This window comes from Porites lutea, chromosome 8 (assembly GCF_958299795.1).
Source record: "Porites lutea chromosome 8, jaPorLute2.1, whole genome shotgun sequence".
Taxonomy (NCBI): domain Eukaryota; kingdom Metazoa; phylum Cnidaria; class Anthozoa; order Scleractinia; family Poritidae; genus Porites; species Porites lutea.
Window position 1 is genome coordinate 22,015,654 of NC_133208.1, and position 24,245 is coordinate 22,039,898.

At 40.4% G+C, this 24,245-nt stretch overlaps 1 protein-coding gene across 1 annotated transcript; it reads left to right on the top strand.

The window, feature by feature from the left end:
* Positions 1–3,748: 3,748 nt before the first annotated feature.
* Positions 3,749–7,892, top strand: LOC140946479 (extracellular calcium-sensing receptor-like). Its single transcript, XM_073395603.1, has one exon. The coding sequence runs from the start codon at positions 4,047–4,049 to the stop codon at positions 6,888–6,890; it is 2,844 nt and encodes a 947-aa protein (XP_073251704.1). The 5' UTR covers positions 3,749–4,046; the 3' UTR covers positions 6,891–7,892.
* The last annotated feature ends 16,353 nt before the right edge of the window (positions 7,893–24,245 follow it).

Here is a 24,245-nt window from a genome sequence, read left to right on the forward strand (position 1 = left end):
TGTGGCCAACTATAGACCCCATCTTAGTCGCTTTTTGGACTATGTAATTTTGGCGATCACAACTTAATCACTTTCTATTTATACCTCTACCTTATCAATGTGGTTTCTAGCGGCGGAATGTAACGCGGTCAATGCAAGCTTATTGTTAAATTTGATAATAATTTTCTGATTTTTTAACCGAGATTCTTCCCATTTTGAATCCCTACTTACCCCGAAAATCCGAAAATTTGCGACTACATTCTAGTAACTCTATTGAAAATGCTACCCCATTAGAGCGGTTTTCATTTGAGTGTCGAAAAGTAATTGGTTTTGTACTTTCTACACGATGCGATTGGCTTAAAAGATTCGCGCCACCTTTTCATCCAATCAGAAGTGAAACCAAAGCCAATTGTGACGCGCTCGCATGCATTTTCCCGCGCTTTGCGTCAGCCACATGTAATTACTTCGAGTTTTGATTGGTTCAATGTATTGTCTGTGTCCTATGTGATTGGCCAGAGTAATTACTTTGGTTTTGGTTTTACGACACTCAAACGAAAACCACTCTATAGTCAATCCAATGGTGAAAATGCGACCTCATCCAGCTGCACATCCTTATTAGCCTCTTGTAAGGGAGTACCTCCCCGGGGCCTATTTATTACTTTGAGTACAACGCTCTTTGGCGGGATTAAAAAGCCCTTAACTTTCTGGACAAAATAAATGTGTCAGTTGCAACTTTCTTGTGCGATAAGTAAGGTGTCAACCGTTCATGCCTGGAACTTTGGCGCAGAAAGACCACCATGCAGTTACACTATATATTAATATAGGCAGCAGATGTTGGTGGTCAGAAGTTACCTTGAAATTATAAAAATTTAAATTCACTCGCCAACTCATGAATTAAACAATCTGAATGGATAATTACCCCTTAGGGCTGTATTTATCTTAGACAAATTGGGGGGCTTATTAAGAAACTATCCTTATTACTGATAGAAGACAGAAAACGAATAAGGTTCTACTCTAACGAGAGTATTTTTAATAAAATTTCAATCCGGTTTCCATTTGTTTTTCACTCTCACAATAATAATTCTGCTCTCTTGTGGCTGACTGCGGGAAGTTGTGATCGATTTCATGAAAAAAACGCGCTGTTCAGTAGCAATTTAGTGCGCGAAACGTCTAATTGAGACTCTGCCATGCAAATAAAAAACGACATGAAGTGTCATGCGGTCCCATTTTGGCTCGATAAATATTTGCAAAGCATTTCTCTTTCTTTGTTTATGTCAAATTTTCACTCTTACTCATGAATAATTTCAAGCCAAAAGTTTGTGAATTATCGAATCTTCATTTTCAATTTTTTTTCCTTTGGTAGTGTTTTCTTGTCATTTTCAAGAAAAAACACTGTTAACTGTTATTTTTGGGATTAATGGAAGGATAAGTATAATATATTTTAATGACCCTGAAGGCAATTTATTTTCTTCATCATTAGTAATATAGTTAATATTGGAATAAAGTGTGGCAAGCACGGTATGGCAAATAGACGTCAAATTATTTACGAGGAAAATTCGTTTTCGAGAAAAATAACGTATACATTCTAACCACGTACTGATGATCAGATGAAACTGTCTTTTAAACCACCTTTTAATTCATCTTTTTTAGTCTTTTGCTTCTATCAAGACCTTTTGATAAATATTTTTTTGCTGGTGAGAAAAAACATTATTGCAGACAGAAGTGGCATATGAATATCAGCCACATTTGAGTTCTATTCACTTCAATTCACTTGCTATTTAACTCATGAAAGACCATGTGTCTAAACAGTTAAATGATCTGTGTGCTCAATTACCCCCAAGCGCTCTATTTATTCCAGACAAACTGGAGGCTTATTAAGTATCGATTCTGTTTACAGGTGGACAGAAAACAAATTAGTCGGTAAGCTCTTTTCAATACATAAAATTATCGTTACCATCTGATTCACTCACACAGTTATAATTCTAGCAAAGTCAACTCAGGGCCTGCCATTTCGATCTGATAGCTTGAGACCCATTGACTGTAACTTCAGTTTAAAGCTGCATGTTTTTTAGCGCCGAATTTGTACTTAGTAAAGAACATATAAATTGTGTTGCTACTGAAAACGAGCGAATCAATTGTCGCAGCTGAAAATACTATCCGTTTTTGTGCCATTTACAAACATGTCTTTGTTCTGTATTTCCATCCATATATCCCTAAACGTTTACCATGCAGCTTGTTGCGTTAAATTTATCTCAGTTTATGATAGCCCAATAAATATTGTTGTTGAATTGTTATTAGCTTTAGCAACGAATTTAAGATGAAATGCTTATCTTTATATCTGGGGCACGTACAGTGCCTTACTGAGACTTTTACTGAATCTTAACAGAGTCCGTGATCTTATACCCATGTGGAGTCTCTTAGAGCTTTCTTGGCAGCACCCTTTCTATTTACCAAAATTAAACTAACTTTTCAGCATGTATAACGCCCTAAATTCCTCTTAAAGGGCGCATGTAGCCTGTTCCCTCCTCTCTCTCCTTGTTTTTTACACACTCTCATTTCACGCCGCACTTCACTATCTGAACGCCTGAAACAGGCAAGTCGTTCTTTGATAGCCATTTCCCGAACATGCGCAGCTCATGAGACAAATATACTCCTTTAAAGGTAGATAAAGCAACAGGTGAACAGGATCTGAAACAAAACGAACAACAACAATACATGCTCTCTCACATCTCAGGGAGACAGTGTATGCCGTAACAAAGAACTAGAGAGACATCAACTGTTAAGCTCCCTTAACAACTGAGCATGATTAGTTGATAAGGTGATAAACTTCTGGACGTTTTCTCAATTATACGAGCATGGGAAACTGAACTTGTCAAAAATAACCACCACGACAGGGAAAGTTACGCGTGCAAATGACCCTTATTTTCAATTTTCACTTATTTTTACAGTGTGGGGCGAGTACCCACTTATATTATCTAAATAGGTATGTGCATGCCTTTAAGTGGCCAAATGGTTAGCGCGTTCGACCAGCTGGGAATCGAGAGGTCAGGGTTCAGCCGTGGCTGGGGTCACTGTGTTGTGTTCGTGGGCAAGACTACGTGTAATTACCTAATTTCACGTTTTATGGAGAACGTTAACACTTCTGAACTTGGACATAGTCCCTCGCAATTCAACTAATAAAAGAGTATTCGCCAACATTTAAAAAATTAGCGATTAAGTTTGAAACAGCAGTGATTTAAGTTTTATTGGTTGTTATCGCCGTCAAAGTTGTTTAGACTCCTTTTTACTAGGAGTGCTGTCTCTCAGAATTCGCAGTAGGCTTGGTATAACTAAGGGTGAAACCTTGCTCTTCCTCTGCAAAAATTCCCCCTCCGACCCGACCCTAGCCTGCGCGAATCTCGCCTCTCATTTATCGCTCCCTATCGACAGGACATTTTCGACTGGAGCGATGAGGCGAGCGAAAGTTGTCACCTGGCTACCCTAACCTCAATCGTGGAACTTTTTTTTAATTAAATTTGCCATCAATATATTAAGATGTTGGATTTGTATCCTATAATTTTAGAAGATTGCATTTTCTAGTTGAATGAAAAATACTGTCGCTAACATTTACGTTTACCGTCACGAAAAATGTCCCCGGCATTGTTTCGTTGCTATTGACACGAGCATTTGCTTCGTAAAAGCAATAAACCTTTTACAATTTAAATTTTTATTCAAATTATTTGCGAAGACAGTAAAATTGGAAAGAACTGCAAAATTCACGGAAGGGATTAATTATATGTTGTTAATTTTAAATTTCAGAATCGAATGAAAACTACTCTCCTCATCAATTTAGCATCTCGTTATGGAATTAATCAGCTCAGGCGGTCGCTGACGGATGAACGAATTGACATTTCGATATCAATATCGAGACAACTGCCTGTGCGAGCCATTGTTTAGGAGGCATATTTACACGCAGCTGTTGAAGCAAAAAGCAGAAACAAATCCCAAACCGATAACTCTTCACCCGATCTCGAGTTTTTCAGGGACGAAATTCTGTTTGAAACTTAAATCGCTTGGCTTTAAGACTTATGGAGACTTTAACAGCCCATTTTGGCCGCTTGTGTGCAATTGCAAGTTTAGTTTTCGTTGGTTCGTTTGCTTCGTTTACATATCAGCAAATCGACAAATACAGTGGCATAAATCATGGAACTTGGAAAGACGGAGATATAATGTTGAAGGGTCTCTTCCCCTTAACATTTCAAGATGGAGGAAAGTGCGACCGTTTGGATTCCACGGGGACTACTTGGATGATGGCCATGATATACGCAGTTGATAAAATTAACAATGTGTCTTCGCTTTTACCGAACAAAACAATTGGTTACGAGATCGAAGATACTTGTCAGAGCATTCCTAAAACGATGAGTTTCGCCCTTGAGATCGTCTCGAAATATCGACCCAATTCGGTTTGCAGGTCGCTAGAAGACTGTTGCCGCCCTGATACTAATCACTTCGAACATAAACGAATATCAGCAGTTATCGGCCCGGCTTCCTCGTGGATATCAATACCTGTGGCAAGGTTACTGGGTCTGTATGGCATCCCTCAGATCAGCTATGCCTCAACCAGCAGAATTCTGGCTGACAAAACGCGTTATGGCTCGTTTTTGCGAACTGTTCCCTCGGATCAGTTCCAAGCTCAGGCTATGGCGGAGTTGGTCCATTACTTTCACTGGAACTATGTGTTCTTGATTGCCAGCGACGATGACTATGGAAAAATGGGAGCTGCGGCTTTCAAAACGGCAGCCAAGAATTTGAGTGTGTGCATTGCCAATGACGAATTTGTCTCATTTGGCTCTCCCAACGCAGATAGACAAATCGAGGATACGATGCTCAAATTGAAAAGTGCTGAACGAGCAGAAGTTGTGATTGTATTTAGTTATCTCGAACAAGGAGAGATGTTGTTGAAAAAAGCGGAACAATTTGAGATAACTGATCGTACTTGGGTGGCAAGTGATGGGTGGAATTCGGTGAGTTCCGAAATAGAAAAGCTTAATATCAGTAAGAACACTTTGAAAGGATTATTGAGTTTTTCAATAAGATCCAAGCCGGTGACTGACTTTGATCACTTTTTGAGAAGTACATCTGTTCAAAAGGCATGGAATAATTCGTGGTTTACAAAACTCTTGGAGGAAACCTTGAAATGCCAAGCGTCCCAAAACAATCGAGACCTAAAATTAGATGTGTCACCTTCCAGAAAACTGTGCGATCCTGGTGCCACTCTTCCTGCGGATCATGAGATTCCCACTGATTTCGTGGCCAATGTCATCGATGCTGTATACGTTGTTGCCCACGCAGTTCACAATATTTTGACTTGTAATCAAACACGGTGTCCGAATATAAGCTTACCGATTTCCCCGGAAACGCTATTCGATTTTGCGTCAAAAGTTGATTTTTCAGGTGTTGACTACACAAAGGTTAAATTTGATAAAAACGGTGAGCGCACGAACAGCGACTATGTGATAAGGAATCTTCATCTCAGCAGTAAAAATCGTCTTCAGTTTATTGACGTTGGCCACTGGAGCAAATATGGCGACGAAACGCGCTTTACTGTCAATCAAAGTCTGATCCAGTGGAACAAGGGAAAGAAGCCAGTATCTACTTGTTTCCGAGAATGCCACCCAGGCGAAAAGGTGGTTGGCCAATCAGAATGCTGCTGGCACTGTCAAAAGTGTGACAAGGGACAAGTCAGCTTTACCTCTGGCTCTTTAAATTGCACCGTCTGCAATGAGACTCACTATGCAAACGCTAAAAGGACACAGTGTATCTTTCGTGAAATAGTTTATCTTAAAGTTTCTGACACCGCTGGAATAGTCATACTGACGTTGAGTTGCCTGGTCATACTTGTCCTGACTTCTGTGGCTGTTATATTTGTCCGTGAACGGAGAACACCAGTAGTTATGGATTCAAGTCCATATCTACTGATCTTATTTTTTATCACTCTGTTGTTGTCTTCGATTGTGACTATCATCCATGTAGGTTGTAAGCCAACCGACGCCTCCTGCACATCAACTAGCATTCTATTAGTTTTGGTGTTTCTTTTTTACTCCGCCTTCTTTCTCACTAAAACAAAATCAGCAACCCAGTTTCTTAAATCAGCGGTTTCTCGTCTTAGAGACATGCACATTGCTCATTTACAGCTACTAGGGGTTGGAGTACTTCTCCTTGTACAGTCTATTCTGATAATCGCATGGCAAGTAACATCGATTTCAATTGCACGTTTTCAGAATCAGGAAGACAACACGCGTCTCCTCGAGTGTTATGAGAGCTTTTCTGCCGCTCACATCATAGGTATTTGTTATCCAATTGTTGTGCTTGTAGTTGCAACAGTACTTGCCTACCGCGAGCGACATTTGCCGGACAACTTCAACGAAGCGAAATCGATGAGTTTCTCGACTCTCGCGCTGTGCATTCTCCTCGTCGCTTTCATTCCTACTTATCGGTACGTTTATGGAACAAATCGGATCCTGGTTGTTGCATTCACCTTGTTTGTAGCGGCGTTCTCATGCATGGGATGCATGTTCGTCCCGAAACTCTACATCATATTCTTAAGACCGGAAAGGAATACTGCAGAATCCAAACGCGAAACTGCCGAGCAGTACGTCACGCATCCGGGACCTTCATTTGAGCAGGCTACTACAGGGACTAGAGTTAGTCAAGACCTGGGTCACGTGAACCATGGGGCTTCTGATGGGTTAACAAATGGACGAAAATGGGCAGTATCTTTGTCAAGTGATAACGTGGCTGACATGGATAAGAGAAAAGAAGAGAAGCAAGGAGATAGCGCTATCTACCAAGAAGAACTTCTAAACAAAGGAAAAGAGGCGAAAACATCCAATAAAGATGAAATAAGTGAAGTAATAACTTATGAAGTATGAAACATAAAGTATGAACATCTTGCAAGGTCTGCTGGAAAGATTGAGAGAAATGAGTCGAGGGTATTTGAGTTGGTTTTGTCGGAGTCGGAGTCGGAGTCGGAGTCGGAGTCGGAGTCGGAGTCGGAGTCGTTGTTAGAATCGCATTGAGTTATGAACTAGTGAATAAAGCGTTCCGATTCCGTTTCGGATTCCATCGCTTACGAGCTAAAGAAAACAAGATTGTCGGGGTCACGGCCGAACAAGTACCGTGACTTTTGATTTTTGCGCTTCAGCTTCCGACTCAGTCCGACAATCTAGAATTCACAAAACCGTAAGCGACGGGAGGAATAAGCATCGTCGAAACGCTGCGATTATTACGACTCCGATTCCGTCAAGTACAAGACCCAATGTTTTTTACTAGGTCATAAGCGCTCTTTATACGACTCTGAAACCGACTCCATCGCTAGCGAAATCCTTCTTCTAAAGTACAGTAGTTTGGAAACGGAGACTCAAATGGAATAACGCACACAGATAACTAAATTAAGTTATTACAGAGACCAGCACATTTAAATTCTGTAAAATAAGTGTAATGACTTACGAATTGCCGCGGCAAATTGTAATATGAGAACATTGTTTCCAAATGTTAAAAATTATCATGCAAATGTATATGCAACTAGATCTGAAATGAGACTCAATCGCTACCACCACTAACTGGTTAAATAAAATGTCATAAACTCAATAATTTATATTGGAGTGAATGGAATCCAAAGAAAATCCAAGACCAAAATTCGTTAATGAGAATCCCTGGTGCACAGAGAAAAAACTTCCACAGTACACGACATGAGATCCAATCCAAGAGAGATTTTAAAAACCTATACAACTTATCTTACACTGAGTTAAAAAAAGCATTTTTCTTAATGTCTATTATTGAGATGACTCTAAATCAAACCTTTTTGTGAACGAAATCCTATATGAAAGACATGCTTGAGACTAATATAACCTAAGAATTCGCATGCATTGAGATCCTAATCCCTCACAATACTTATTAAAATATCATATTTGGTACTTTCAGTAGCGGATCCAGACCTTCAGATAAGGGGGAGGGGGGGGGAGGGGAGGGCGGTCTCAAAAAATTTTTTTTTCGGCCCTGCGGGCTCAGTTTGGTCTAAAAAAATAAGCGGGGGGAGAGGGCGGGGGCCTGTAACCCTCCCCTGGATCCGCCACTGACTTTTATTACTGTTGTAGTGTGGTTTACAGGACGCCCAGGATCATTTCGAACAGGGAAAGAAACCAAGCACTTAGCTAGACCTTCTCGTGGCTCCCGATGACCGCGTAAAATGGCGGTGCCGTCTCCAGTTGGAGACGTAAAAATAGCGTCCGCAGTTAGTACATTCGTTCTAAATGCGTTATGACACTCATTAGAAATAAGGGGACGTTTTCAGCTCAATAAACAGAATTACTGGCATTTTTTGTTTTCTTTCTCTTTCAGATTCAATTGAACCCTAGTGCAGACTAATTAGACTAGAATTATCAAAATTCACACTTAGCCTCGAGACCTAAGGGAATAGAAAAGGCTTTTACCCATCAGCCTCGGAGTTAAATACGAGCTTTTAATTCCAAAGTGGCCTTCTTTATTTGCACTTGAAAAAAATCAATGACTGAAAACTTCTGGTATTCCTGGAAAAAACGACGCTTTCTTGAATTTACCTAGAAAGCTAGGTCGACTTGCATTACGTCAACCGTGTAACAAAGGATCCCTCTAACAAGGACGTAGCCAGCCCATAGACCTGTAGGTCCGGGCCTACAAATTTGAGATCAATTAAGGTTTCTGGGAAACTGCCCACCTACCCCTCTCCTAAGCCAACATTGTCAGTTACTTCTCACTTAGGGCAAAATGTTAGCTTAGGGGAGGGGTGGGTGGGCAGTTTCCCAAAAACCTAAATTGATCCCAAATTTCTTGGTTTGATCAATCTACCACCTATAATAGAGGAGAAGTCCTTACGTCAGGTGTCCATGGTAGAAAAATTTCTGGACCAAACCAAAAACGTCACTTAAAAAGTGAACTCACACTGTTTCAAACTTCATCCATCTTTTTCAATTTCATTTAATTTGTTTGAGAAATTTTCTGTGGTGAATCCGAAAGGGTCACTGTACCTAAGTTAAGAAAAAGAAAAAGAAAATTTTTGTGTAGTGTTTACCTACTCCATAAATCGGCCGCGTGAAATTAGGAAGTTTCAAGTGGTGTACAGAAAGCGTGATGTACGTGCAAAGTTGTTGTTTTGTAAATAGAGAGTTTTAGATCCGAGTTTACCGTGAACCTCTAACCTCGGTTTGAGGTTACCTGTTTGCGGTTCGAAGTTCAAACATAATTCGATTTAGATTGACGGAGGATTAAATTACGGCCGGTAATTTGAATCAGCAGCCATGAATGGCACTTGTTTTCAAGATCCAATAGGATTTTTAAAATTTAGCATTTCGCTCGAATTTGTGCCTCTGTTAATGGATAAAGACGTGCTCCACATGATTTTTGTATCATTACGTGGGATGAAACAAGAATTATACGCTAAATGCTTTCAGGTAAATGACATACGTGAAAACCTACCTCCCCAAGTTGAAAAAGCACGTTGTAAACCTCAAACGTGAGGCGAAAGACTTGTCACGTGACCTCCAGCCGTTAGAGGTTCGCGGTAAACCCGGATCTAAAACTCTCTAATATCAACCTATTGCTTTTTGCCGTTCTCGTTGTCGTCGCCGTTGCCTAAGCTCCCTATTGTTGTAATCCAATTGCTACCATGGTAACGTGACGTCACTCTTCTCGTTACTATATATTAAGCGTTGTAGAGTTGAACTCACGCCTAAAGAGCTTAAGAGCTTAAAGTGGTAGTAAGGTCATGGTAGTAAGCCCAGGACGCTCAAGTCATGGGTGCAATCAAAGGAATCATAAACAAGTAATTTTCAGGATATGTGAAAACGAAATTCCAGCATCACAGCCAGCAACAGGGCGTTTTTGAGTAGGGGCCACTACTAAGAATTTATAACAATCAGAACACTGAAAAGAAACTTGCAAATGGCATTTTATTTATTTACTAGAGCGTCATACAAGCAAACGGAAGTCTTTTCGCGCGACCAATAGCTAATGATATATACTGTAGGGCTGAGTTGTCTTTTTTCATTAATTTAAAAGTTAGCCTCCCACGCAGCCGTTTTTAGAGCTCGTATTTCTTCCCTCCCCACAAACGCCTGCTCAACCGAGGACAACATTTCTTTCCCATTGTTATATTCGCGTGGTAAGTGACCAATCAACAGTTTTGAAATAAAGTGTTGACAGGCTAAACACGACTCATAAGCTTTTGAAAGTGTAAAAACGTGACCCAGAACGTGACCCTAGGGTTACCTTTTTCCTTATTTTCTTTCCTTCGCTAAGGTTATGCAGTGCACGAAGAATTCTAAAATCTGACTGAGTAAATCTTACTTTTGTCGCTCTGAGTCTAACATTTATTAGAGGTCATGAAGGTTTCAAGTTCTCAAAGTTTCATGCAGATCGCGTAATTATCCGGTTACCCTGCGGTCAAGGTCAACTTTCCAAAATTTGGAAAGTACAACGTGATTGGCTAAGCGTTGGAAAGGAATGTTGTCTTCGGTTGAGCAGGCGTTTGTGGGGAGGGACGAAATACGAGCTTCCGTAAAAACGCCTGCATGGGAGGCTATTTAAAAGTAAGATGCTTTAAATATTTTTGGGCTTCAATCTGCAGTTGTCAGATAGACAAGCATGCGAAACAGGTAGGTGACAAAATTGTATTTTTATTTGTCGTAGAAACATATCGATCCAAATCCATAAATGGGTTGGAACTAACCTTGTACTGTCAAATTATCGAATTATAGTGCGGACACCTTGGGGATTGCTGCGAAGTTTTATTACGGTCAAACATCTGTTCTTAATTTTTAACAAGGATTTAATTCAGAGCCAGGTGAGTTGATTGTACATTTATAAAGTTAAGCGTTTCATTTACGATTTCTCTTAATGCGCCCCTGTGCCGATTATCTTAACTTGATTGACGTTTTAATGTCCACTGAATCTATGTCATCTTGTAAACTATCGCTTACGAGCCAATAATCTAAGCGCCTTTGTATGACTGGTTTCTTTTGACGCCAAGTAAAACGTGTAACTGTTGGGTTTCTTATGCGCCAGATATCCACTAAATCAAGCTCAGCGGACATGTTTTCGACAATTTTTCCAGAGTCTTTCCTTTTACTATTCCCCCCCCCCCCCCGCCCATCTAAAACGTGGTCAAGAATGATATTAAAGTCCCCACCGACTATAAATGGGTGATCTTGTTCTAATCTCGCGCCTTTTACAATATCCGATACGTCTTTGAAAAAGAGAAATTGTTCACTACACTTGTTCGGAGCGTAAATGTTTAAAAGAAAGTAAGGCGAATCCTGAATATAAGCCTGATCCAGAAAAATGTAGCGACCTTGAGAATCTACCTTGGTAGAATGTATTTTGAAATCTAAATTATCCCTTATCAGTACTAGATTACTATGACTACTGCCATGCAAGAAGAACATTTCACCTTTCTATTGTTTTCTCCAGATATTTTCAATATCTATCTGGAGTGCTGTATGTTTCTTGCAGGAAAATTATATACAAGCCAACTAAAAACAGCTTTCCGCTTTTCAAAAGTGCGAATCCCACGAACATTTAACGACAAAAGATTGAACTCGTTATTACGCCCCATATTGCCAGAATAAGTAGGGCCTAATTTGGTGGGAAAAATTTATCAGCACATTTACAGCAATCTGACACTAAAAGAAATACTTCATTGACATGCTGCGATAGCTTTGAATAACAGAAAATAAAAGGAAAATAACTACGAAAACGAAAACAAAAACAACAGAGTACAACCACATAATACTGATACAAACAATTAAAAGAGCAGCAAGGTAACTATCTCGAATGCTGCGCTCTGGAATGGAACTAAGTAAAGTTGTTTGAGATTGCATGTTTGCGTACGACAGCAAAGCTTCTGTTGCTTTTTATTAATTTTAAGTTGCTTTTAACTGATATTCCTGCGAAGATCGTTTGACATTAATGGAAAAGTCAACATAACTGAAGTTAGTACGCTGTATGTACTATTGCGGTTACAATGACATTTTTTTAAACTCGATAAGTTCCCTTTGAGAGCAAAAAAAAAAATAAAATAAATAAAAGGTTAAATAAAATTTCCAAAAAAAAGAAAGTTTTTTATACTGGAGCTCAAGGAACCGAAAAAGTTTACCTTTAAATGATTTAACCAAGTTGTTGACGCATATATATTTTTTGCTCGTTTACAATTTGGTTTTCTGCCTAATACCGAATTTTTTAGTTTCGGATAGTAAAAATAGGTTTTTAGTAAATATGAAGGATGAAAGAATTTAGGAAAAGACTTAAAACGGAAGTTTTAGGAAAATATTGGCCCTCAAAGATAGCCTTTCTTTTAAGAGCATTTTCTTTCCCTCGGGGCCCTTCCATGTAATAATAAAGATATCTGAAATAAATAAATAATGACAATTTAGCGGTGGCTCATCCACAGAGTGGTTATTCTTGTCCTGATTCTGAATCGAGATCTTTGGAGTTTGGAAAAATTCGGGATTTTTGAGGAGAGGGAAAAACCGCAATGTTCGAAAGAAAACCGTTCGGAGCAAGTGTTCCTTCCTTCCTTCCTTCCTTCCTTCCTTCATTCATTCATTCATTCATTCATTCACACTTCACGAAAAATTGGTTTTACACCAAATTTACTCAGTGCAAATTTGGTGGAAAAGAGTGCAAACTTAGGTTAAATAAAGGGCAAAGATGGTAAATTCCGCATTCGCCCTAAAATTTTCACCCCATGTAAACTGGCAAGCAAATGCGGTATTTACCATCTTTGCTTTTAATTTCGCCCTAGTTTTCACTTTTTTGCATCATATTTACACCGAGTAAATTTGTGTAAATCCAATTTTTCGTGCAGTGTCATTCATTCATTCATTCATTCATTCATTCATAACTTTATTTTATTTCAGACTGTAGAGTAGCACATAGTGCTAGTGTTTCCGAACGATAGAAGAACCAACAACAAATTATTTATAGTGGCAAAATATAAAAACCGATAAAAAAAAAAGAGGAAAAACAAAACGAAACAAAATAAGAAACACAACTTTTAATAAATATGTGTTTATGATATTGCGTTTAAAATTAGCAAGCGTTTCGGACATTCTGATATTGTCGGTCAGGTTTTTCCAGGCATGAGGAGCAAAGTATCTAAATGATCACAAACCTTAGGTGGTAACCTTAACGTGCGGTTTTTCCAGCTTGTTATAGCCTCTCAAATTAAAATTTAAATCTGATACACGTAAGCTCTAAGGTAAGGTGGGGCCAATCCATGTAAACACTTGCACAATATCAATGTTATACTTTGCACCCGACCTGCCCCCAGGGTGGTCATATTTAAGTTTGGTAAGTAGATCCTCATAACTGCTGGAAAAATCGTTTAAAACTACTTTAAGTATTTGATTATCTAACGACTCTAATTTGTCTCTGCTGCGCGCACTACAAAAATGCCACACATCGTTACAATAACGAAAAACAGGCTTTATAAATGCATTAAAGAGCTTTGACCTAGTTTGTGTAAATCTTTTTAACGTTTGAGAACCAACAACAAACTCGGAACATCAAGACTTGACGCCTGGGATTCGAAACCAGGCCTCATTGCCTAGACCGTGTTGGCTTTTGCGACATGTACTTCCAGTGCCCATGCCAGTTTCTCAATGCACGGCATGAATGACATAAATAAGCTTTGCGAAAGCCAGCTAGATGCCGACTACTCTCGTGAAGTAATCCGTAGCTGTTAATCAGATGATTTGATGCGTAAAGTGTAATCTCAATTGTATATTGCAAGGTGAAGAATTAAGTAAATTTTGTCTTATAATTTAAGGCGGATCGCGCTTAACAAAGAGGACATTGGTGTGCAGCTTATTCGTTTAGAACGATCTGAGTGCGTGCGACGGCCAAACAATTTCTTTCAATACCAATCTCATTCCCAGCGCCCGCGTTGCTTTGTCCGGCGGAACGGGCAACGGGGACCTCTGGGATAATCCGTTTCAACTCGAATTTTCATTGGTTGGCCATCTGAGCATGAGCAGTAGAACCAGGAGTCAAAAGGTAAATAAGAATGGAGGGAAAGACAGCGCCGAACGAGTTTTAAAGTTGTTATTCAAATATCAAGCGTGGTAAATTAAATATTAAGCATGGTAAATCAAATATTGGAGTAAGAATTGGCAACTTCGTTTTCATCCTGACAAATGTGAGGTTCTACGTGTCACCCATGCGAGAGATCATACTAGCTGTCCTTACAAGCTCTCTGGTTGTACACTTCAGTCTGTCACCGAAACGGTTGATTTGGGGGTCTCATTGACTTAATGAGACTAATCTATCCTGGAACACCCAAACGCGGAAAGTTGTAAATAGAGCCAACAAGATTGTGGGTTTCCTTAAAAGGAATGTTGGTCCAGGGAACAAGGAAGTCTTTTCTCGTCTGCACAAGGCCTTGGTTATACCCATTCTGGAATATGCTGACCCTCTCTGGTCACCCTAGTTACAGAAGAACATTGACGCTCTTGAACGAGTCCAAAGTAGGGCCTCGAAATACGCTCTCCCGATGTCATCTAGGGACTCCCCGTACGAAGAAAGACTGGCAGCGCTTGGGTGGTCCAGTCTTCAATCAAGGAGGTCTTATCTATCTTTGTTAGAGTGCTACAAGACTATTCATGGCCTTAATGGCCTTAACTGTAATGATGTAATGATTATTTTGTATTTAATTGTTATGGCAAGAGCAAGATCAAACCATTCATTCAAATTAAGACAGCCATTAGCTAGAGTAAATTGTTTTTTGCACTCATTCTTTGTTAGAATTATTAAACAGCGGAACGCTCTTCCTAAAGAGATAATGCACGAACAGGATTTCAGCATTTTTCGAATTAAACTTAGAAAGTATTGTGAAATTTTGTAAATTTTTTTAGCCATTTCTTAATTATTCTTAAATTTTACATTGTGGTATATTTATTTTATATTTTATGTAGGGAGCGTCCTCGATAGGGATAAACTCTGACGTTTCCTTTTATGCATTCTTACATAATAAATATTTGATTAAATTAAATTCTGCTCTTGAACGCCAATCTGAGGTCTAGCAAAGCCTTTAAAGGAAGGGGAGTTTGCTTATTGTGCCTAAACGCAAGCGATATCGGCTTCAGCAACAAGGTACACAAGATAACACTTTAGCTCAATCATATCCGTCTGCGAAATCAAACATTTGCATGCAAAGGAGTCCTATGTGATTGTAACGTATGTAAATTAAATAAGGCAAGCTGACGCGAAGCATTTTTTGTACACTTTGCTCTGACTACTGGTGAAGAAATGTCAGCGAGATGCCCACTTCAAAGTGGCTAGATATCCCAACGTTTGGCAAAGAATTGAGAAACGTGGACTTGACAGAGAAGAGTGAGTTGGTTTGGTTATTTTCTTTTTCATTTTGTTAACTTCTTCTTGTAATGGAAATGATTAACCATAGTAAAATTTGGCATTGTTTAGAAATATCCGCTTTCAGTTATTTAGTTTTCAAAAGAGAAGTATTATTAAAAACATACTGTGGAGTTGATAATTTTTGAAGTTAATTCGTATTTTCAGTCCAATGAAAGTTCAGTTATCTTCTGAAACAATACAAGCTGCAGTGAAAACAATGTGCGTGCCTCTGGAAAAATCCTGGCTACGCCCCTGATTTCCCCCAGTGCCATTTGTGTTTCTGCAGTTAACATTTGTATTTGATCATTTCTTGCTTGATTTTCAATGATGCGCATTATTTAATAAAAATAAACATGATGATTTGGGCTACTCCCAAGAATCAAACTGCCCTTTTGTAGTCAAGTACACTTGACCATGTTGATATCTATCTGTGTAAGCCAAAGATCTCTTCAGTGTGACAGGTTAAAGTTTTGAAATAACAAAGTTCTTCGACCCACCTTCCCCCCCGCCCCCCCGCCCCCGTCCTTCCTAGCTATAGTGTAACTGAAAGGATATCCTTTTAGGGATCAGCTGTAAATATGCTTTGTAAGTAAAAACCATTCTCAAGTTACACCAGTATACAATTTTGTTTGTTCAAGAGTGTCCTTTGTTACCTAGCCTTAATTATTAACACTGGGGGAGACAAAACAGGGAAACTTTTTCTTTCACATTAAAGGGACTGTGTCACGATAGTGCGCATGTGTGAGTAACAGTAACAGTAGCTCTTTGTTTTTGAACCAATCGGAAGCGAGTAAGATGCTCGCAAGGGGGGGGGGACTGGGAAGAGCATGATGGCCGACCGTCGCAAAAAAATATCTCTCTGTTTCCTTCATTGGGAAAGGGACAAACGCCGCTATATAAACACCCACTGATCATATAATCATCTTTAAATCAATGTCTAAACGGAATCAACGTGAAACACGTTCTTCGAGTTCATCCTCTTCACAATATCAACCATCGCGGAAACGCTTGCTCCGCGATGGGACGCCAGGTAAGGACGACGATCACGTCTCACTCGGCAACATTATAGATAAGTTGTGTCATTTGGAATCTCGAATGGAAGACCTCTTCGGCAGTCTAAAATCCGAGTTATCATGTTTTAAACACGAATTCAACGAAGAAATTGAGAAAGTAAAATCGACAGTAAACGATATGGAAACATCATTGAACGCGGCGTGGGACACAATCAAAGATCTCCAAGATGAACTAAAAATACACGCAGAATTCCGAAAGAAACATAAAGAAAGTTTGGAAAAACACCTCGAGGACAATGGTGTTTCACAAGGCGCTAAAGCGAAAATTGCTCTGCAGGGGAGTCAAATCAACCTTTTAAATACGAAGCTATCCTAAGAACAGGAAAAAATAATCGCACTGGAAAACTACTCTCGCCGAGAGAACCTCCGATTTATGAATATAACGGAGCAAGAACACGAGAACTGCACTGACACCGTTTATGACATCGTCGAGAACGGGTTGAACATAAACACACAGAATATATACTTTCATGCTGTCCACAGAGTCGGTAAGCCACGTTCGCCTGAGGACTCCCATCACCATCCCCGACCCATAATTGCGCGTTTTCTCTGCCGGGAAGATAGGGACCGTGTTCTCAAGGCGAAAGGAATATTGAGACACTCGAAGGATTATACAAACGCGTACATAACTAAAGACTATACCAAGGCTATACAGCTTGAAAGAAAGGAACTAATTAAAGCGATGTTCATTGCGCGGAAGAAAGACATGAGCGCGAAAGTAGTAGACAGAAATCTAGTAATAAATAGAAAAAAATTGGAATATTCTTTCTTCAAGAAGTCCACTGCACCAAAGAAAAAGAACGACTGTGGTCATCAGAATGGAACTTCTCAGCTATTTTTAGTAGTGTTTCTAGGTCAAGTGCAGGGGTATGCATCCTGTTTAACAACAATTTTCAATTCGAAATCAAGAAACAATTTTCTGATCCAGATGGACAATTTATTTTAGTAGATTTGAAACTTGAAAATGACCCATTATTGACTCGGCGCGATAATGGGTTTTATGATGAGGCGGGGCATTATCTTATCTTTAAGTGCAAGCTGCAGAGGTGGATAGTCAAGATAACGATAGTTGGCTAGGCACCACACACAGAGCGGGCTATAAATTCGTGAGCTTCGCTATCGCTCGCCCCTTTTTCTGCCAACGCCGATCGTGAGCTGTTAGCTTTTCAATAGTGAACTTATTTCTTTCTCCGAAGGAACAAGCCAACAAACAATCAGGCAAGTGCAATTTTCCCCCCACCCCTGTTTGTTTTTTTGTATTCAGGTAGCTTTTCATTTTATTTTATTATTTTTTTTTCCTTTTTCTTGTTGGGGTGCCCTAGCTGAGGACTCTGTTTGTTTTTCCTTAGTGCCCGCTAATTTTCCAAAAATTTTCTTTAACCTCATGGCTAAACAGCGCGTATTAATAATAGGGCACTCCTTTGTTCATCGTCTTAAGGCGTTTGTGCAGAAAAAGAGGCACATGCAGGCTTTTAGTAGCCTTAGGGGTATGGCAGATATTTATTTTCATGGAGTTGGCGGCCGCACGATAGCAAAATTTCGTAAATTCGACTTTAATGTGGTGCGCCAACTGGTCCCAGATGTGATTATTTTGGAGCTCGGCTCCAACGATCTGGTGGAGCTCTCGCCGCAGACAGTGGGTTCAGAACTGGAAAGTTTAGTTCGGGAACTGTACGAGATTGACTCTGTTCAATTTGTTGTCGTGGGGCAAGTTCTCCGTAGGCATACACCGAACTCGGTCGAGTATAATTGTAAGGTAGGCAAGCTTCACCAATATCTTAAGGTTGTCCTAGAGCCGTTGCCTTTTTGTTATTACTGACGGCATAGAGGTTTCTGAAAATCCGAAAGCGAACTCTTCTTACCCGATGGAGTCCATCTTAACAATTTAGGTAACTATAAATTTATGCGCAGCATTCGAGGGGCGGTTTTGCAGGTCCTTAAAGTTAGTGGGTGCGTCCACAGTTTAGTCAATGCTGTGCCCTGTAATGGCCAGTTCGATATTTAAATGGCGATGTTATAATACATTTATGAGATGCTGTGTCACATGTACATTTACAACTTTGCAGGCTATATCATATGTCATCAGGCATTTTAAATGCATTCTTGTGGCATGTTTTGTACTTGACATTTATGGCTATTTTGGTATGTTACTCTCCTGGCGGCTATTGTTTACTACATTAGTGTGCCCAACTCACTAAGGCCATTATAGCACAAATGTCCTTTTTACAATGTCTCGGGTTATTTTTTGTCATTATGTTGCCTGCTCTTGATTTGCACTTGACATTCTTTGGCTTCCGTTTTTTACTTGGAGCCTCGTTGGAGCGTGTTTAGCCCAACTCTCCTACGCCATTGTGGAATGTCTCGGATGTCTTTTTCGTCACTTAGACGCGTTTCCGTTTCAATTTACAATCGCCATGGGCTCAATGAAAGCCCGCCAAAAACCAAGGAACACACCCACTAAGTTTGAGGGTATCACAATATTTTTAATTTTTGTTGGAGTAATATAGTGTACATTTTTCATAAGAATGCCTCCTAAACGAGCCTCAAAGCGCCAGGCAGCAAAAAGACCAGCCCCTGAAGTCGCACCAAAACAACGCCGGGCAGAAAGTCGCCCTAATTCCACGGCCCTGCCGGAGAGCTCAGCACAGGTACCGGAGTCCTCAACGCAATTAAGCCCCACCGAGCTTGAGGCAATAATTTCACAAGCTATCTCGGGCGCGTTGCAGTCAGTCGGCATCGTCCAAACAAACCTTGTTCCCGCGGAAAGGAATTCAAGAACGAACACCCAGCCCACGCCCCAGCCCACCGTGGTTGAGGACGCCACATCAAAGGAAATCGAGGCATTGACGAACACCGTGGCTGCTGGTAGGCTAACTTTTCCGACTGAGAAACCAGAAGAAACGTTTTCGAGCGTCACTTTCGACCTCGAATCTCGGGTCTCAGATCGTGTCAAGGCAAAGATTTGGGCGAATGAATATGTAGATTTTGGGTCACTCCTCACGGTGTCCCCGGACGAGTCAAAGTATCGTATATCTGTCACGGATGATCACGATCACCCTAGTCTTTGCCTTGAGCACGTTAAAACAAAGCGGCGTAGCTTAACTATCGACCAATGGCTGACCGCGTTTAATGTATTCGTAGCTGTTTATACAATTAAGACTCCTAGTGCGATAAGCTCCCTAATGAAGTATTGTGAGGTGGTTCGGGACATCGCAGCAAAGCAAGGTAATTGGCGTTATTATGACGAACAATTCCGATTTCTTCGTCAATCAAAACCGGACAGATACCCTTGGGACAACGTAGCTTGGGAATTGTGGCATCAGGCCTTACATAGCTCCCTTACCACCTCTCGGCCAAACTCTAACAATGATTTTCGAACCCGTCGGCCTAACCAGCGTCCCTTTCAGTCTTTTCCCAAAGGAGTGTGTTGGCGGTTTCATGCCGGATATTTCTGCAGGGGATGCAATTTCAAACACTCCTGCTTCAAATGCGGATCTGTCCACCCAGCGTCCCAATGTACCGCTGCCAGATCTGACACAAACAACCGTCCAGCACCAAACCTGCCCTCCGGGAGTGACAGTCAGGGACGAGCTTCTGTTGAGCCGCGGGCCAACCTCGGTAAAGCCCGTCCAACTCGCGTTTTACCTTAGGGGTTATAATAACTCCATTTCCGACTATCTTATACAAGGCTTTGTTCACGGTTTTTCCATACGATATTTAGGTTCTTTAATTGCAATGCGATCCAAAAATCTTAAAAGTGCCAAGGATAATCCGACTAGCGTGACTGAGAAGTTGTCTAAGGAGCTCACAGCAGGCAGAATTGTAGGTCCATTCGACGTACCATCTTTCGACCCCTTTAGGGTATCCCCCCTGGGCATTATTCCCAAAAAGTCTCCGGGCGAATTCAGGTTAATTCACCATCTCTCCTACCCGGCGGGGTCATCGGTTAATGATGGTATCCCTAAAGAGCTAGCCACCGTGAGATATGCAACCATTGATGATGCCATTCGTCTTATTAAGTCGTTAGGGAAGGGCTGTTTTCTGGCGAAAACAGACATTAAATCAGCTTTCCGAATTATTCCCGTATCCCCTCACGATTTTCGGTTGCTCGGCATGGAATGGCAGGGAAAGTTCTATTTTGTCAAATGCCTTCCCATGGGGTGCTCCTCGTCGTGTAATATATTTGAAACCTTCAGCACTGCGTTAGAATGGATCGCTATGAACAAACTAAACGCGTCGGCGGTCATACACATTTTAGACGACTTTTTATTTATTGCGCCCTCTAACGAAAAATTTCAAGGAGACCTCAATAATTTTCTTACTGTTTGCCAACGTATAGGCATTCCGATCGCCAACGAAAAGACCATGGGGCCTGACAGAGCTTTACAATTTGCAGGCATCATGTTACATGACGGGCTTAGGCTACAAAAAAAATTCTGACCAGGAGGTCTTCTAATCTCGTAAATTACTTGTCACCGCCTGCCGGAAACAATCAATGAAGCCCTTTTTTTCTCTCAGTATCTTGTTTCATTTGTTAGATTTACTGAGGTTGTCGCGACTGTCGCGCGTGAATATTTCGCTAAAGTTTCTGTCGCTTTACTGTATAACGCTGGTTGCATTTGCGAAGCTATGAGCAAAATGGCTAGATTTCTAATTACTCCTGGCAAGTGTTAAATCTACTTTAATTTAACGGGAAGATGCCGGCAAAACGAATCCGTTTTAATCTACGTCAAGTTCGACCACTACACTGCTAAACGAGAGTGGCAAATTATTTCTGTAGGAAATCCTTACTTGGTTATCGACTTCGGTAAGTTTAGCTTTGTTTAGCCGAGCAATTGATGGTAAGTTGTGATTTTTAATATTTCGGTTTTTTGTCGATGAAAAATACCGAGAAAAAATATCGAGCGGAAATTATGTTTTTCGCACGTGCTCTCTGATGATGTATTTCACATAATTTTTGATAATGTATTACAAAAAGATTCTGTCCAGATTTCTCGATATTTTATCAGTTTCACTCTATCACAAGCCGCCCAACAAACGATCGCTAGCCTCTAGCAATTTGGCGCCGGCTTTCCTATTTTGCTTTTGCATTTTGATCACCGTCTCATGAAAGTGCTTTTAATTATTTGTGGCGGGAAATATGTACTGCGCGCGTTTGTTTGGCGCCCAGATCATTGACATCAGTGGAAGAGACTCCCGACAGGTAAGAAAACTTAATAATTATATCAGTAGCATTTGATGTTTAAAATTATAATTCTGGATTATTCTATTCTAGTTCAACACTCGAGAGAGTCAGCTCTTTTCTCAAAAAAAATTTCGCAGCAAGTAGCCTCGCTGGGTCATGCAGGGTCCCCTTGTTTCCTGGGTAGTGTATACCCGAAATCTACAGTTAACTCGTAAAAATGCTCTAATCAATGCTGTAGTATCCTGGGTAGTGTATACCTGAAATCTACAGTTAACTCGTATAAATGCTCTAATCAATGCTGTAGTATCCTGGGTAGCGTATACCTGAAATCTACAGTTAACTTGCAAAAGTGCTCTAATCATTCCTGTAGTATCCTGGGTAGTGTATACCTGAAATCTACAGTTAACTCGTAAAAATGCTCTAATCATTCCTGTAGTATCCTGGGTAGCGTATACCTGAAATCTACAATTAACTTGCAAAAATGTCTAGCCTGAAATCTACAGTTAACTCGTTAAAATGTTCTAATCAATGCTGTAGTATCCTGGGTAGTGTATACCTGAAATCTACAGTTAACTTGCAAAAATGCTCTAATCATTCCTGTAGTATCCTGGGTAGTGTATACCTGAAATCTACAGTTAACTTGCAAAAACACTCTAATCAATGCTGTAGTATCCCGGCTAATGTATACCTGAAAAATACATAACATTGACTTATTTGACTTATGGAGGTGATAATCTTATTCAACTCTTTCTCGTTTGAATATTCATGGTCAATTAACAGCTTTCTCTCGATCCATCTTATTTTTTTAGCACGCGCTCGAACTTGATTTTGGCACGAGTGTTGCCTTAACAAAGCGGAGTAAAAGAGCAGTATAAGAACATGTATTGCAGTATTTTGTGTTTAAATAGTGATCTAGGAACCTCTGAATTTGGCGATTTTGCGATAATGACATATCGCCAGGGCTATTTCATTTGCTTGATATAAAAGCAGTGCAAAAAAGTCTTAAATCATATTAGTACTTGTCTGTTAATTGTTGTTTCTGTCGGCTTTATAAGGATTTGATGCCTTTACATACTGATACAGGACCATAAAGTAGTTAGCGCGTTTGTTAAATTTGGTAATGTTAAATTAGAGTATAAGGAGCGAATTTTACGAATTTTACGAAAAACATTTTCCCGGCCTTTTAGGAAGCGGCTTAAATAGTTTCAAAGTTGCAGGGCAGTCACAAAACTGAATTCTTGAGTTTACCTCCTTTTCATACTAATTTTTACTGCCCGAGACTGAAAAAGGCGCTATGTAAAATGTTTATGACGTTACATTATTACCCAAATAGTAAGTGCCTCGGAAGAGGGTTAGCCGAACAGAAAAAGATTTAAACCTTGCTTTAATCGGATATTGCGGTTACTTTCATTTCAGTTTATGGTAGCTTGAGTTACTCTTTTGTGGGCAATTTACGGAAGTCCTAGGGTATTCAGCCGACACCTCAAGAGCCTAGAGCTGTCAGACCTTGGTTTTGAATTACTTATGCAAATTAGCTGGCTGCACATTGAATGTGCAGCCAGCTAATTTGCATAAAATTTTTTCGCGCTTCAAAGCTCGTCATGTACCGAATTGATGGAGGCTCGCCTTCCTGAGGAAAAACTTGACAAATGCCTATCCCAGTTGAGCTACTTTTGTTCGCGTAAAAGCGTTACTTTAAAAGAGCTGCAGTCATTAATAGGGCTTCTCAATTTTGCCTGCTGTGTTGTGGTGCCCGGACGCGCTTTTCTCCGCCGTTTAATTGACTTGACAAGAGGCGTCCGGAAACCTACCCATCACGTTAGATTAACAAAGGAAAGTAAATATGATCCACAAGTTTGGCTCAATTTTTTGCGATCGTATAACGGCAAATCCTTTTTCCTTGGCTCACGCTGGTACACTTCCAAAACCCTCAAATTATTTACGGACGCGGCTGGTTCTCTTGGTTATGCCGCGATATTTGGAAAGCACTGGTTTTTCGGGGAATGGCCTGCCGTTTGGAAAACATTTAACATCACTATCTTAGAGTTCTTTCCTATTGTCCTGATTCTCGCCGCGCGTTGCTTCCAGTCTCCGTCAACAATTTAGCGTTGTTTATATCTTATCTTTCAGCGAAGAAGTTTGCATCCTCCACAATCTCGACATACGTCTCCGCGTTAAGTTACGTCCACAAACTTGGTAATTTCCCGGATCCCACCAAACATTTTTTAGTGCAGAAGCTTTTAACGGCTCACAGTAAGCTTCACTCCTCACCGGATGTTCGGCGTCCCATCACACGCAGCGTGTTGCAGCACTTAGTGCTCGCCTTAAATCACACCAATTCATCGGCATTTCAAAGATTGTTATATCAAACCATGTTTTTAGTAGCCTTCTACGGCTTTTTTCGTGTGGGTGAACTCACGGTCAAGGGCGCGAATTTGAAATCCCTAGTACACGTGCAAGACCTCCATTTTCAATTTTCGAACAATGTCGTGACGTCGGCGACCATTGTCATAAAAGACTTTAAACACAACAACACCAGGCGCCCCTTTTCAGTCTTTTTGGAACGCGCTGAGGGATCTACG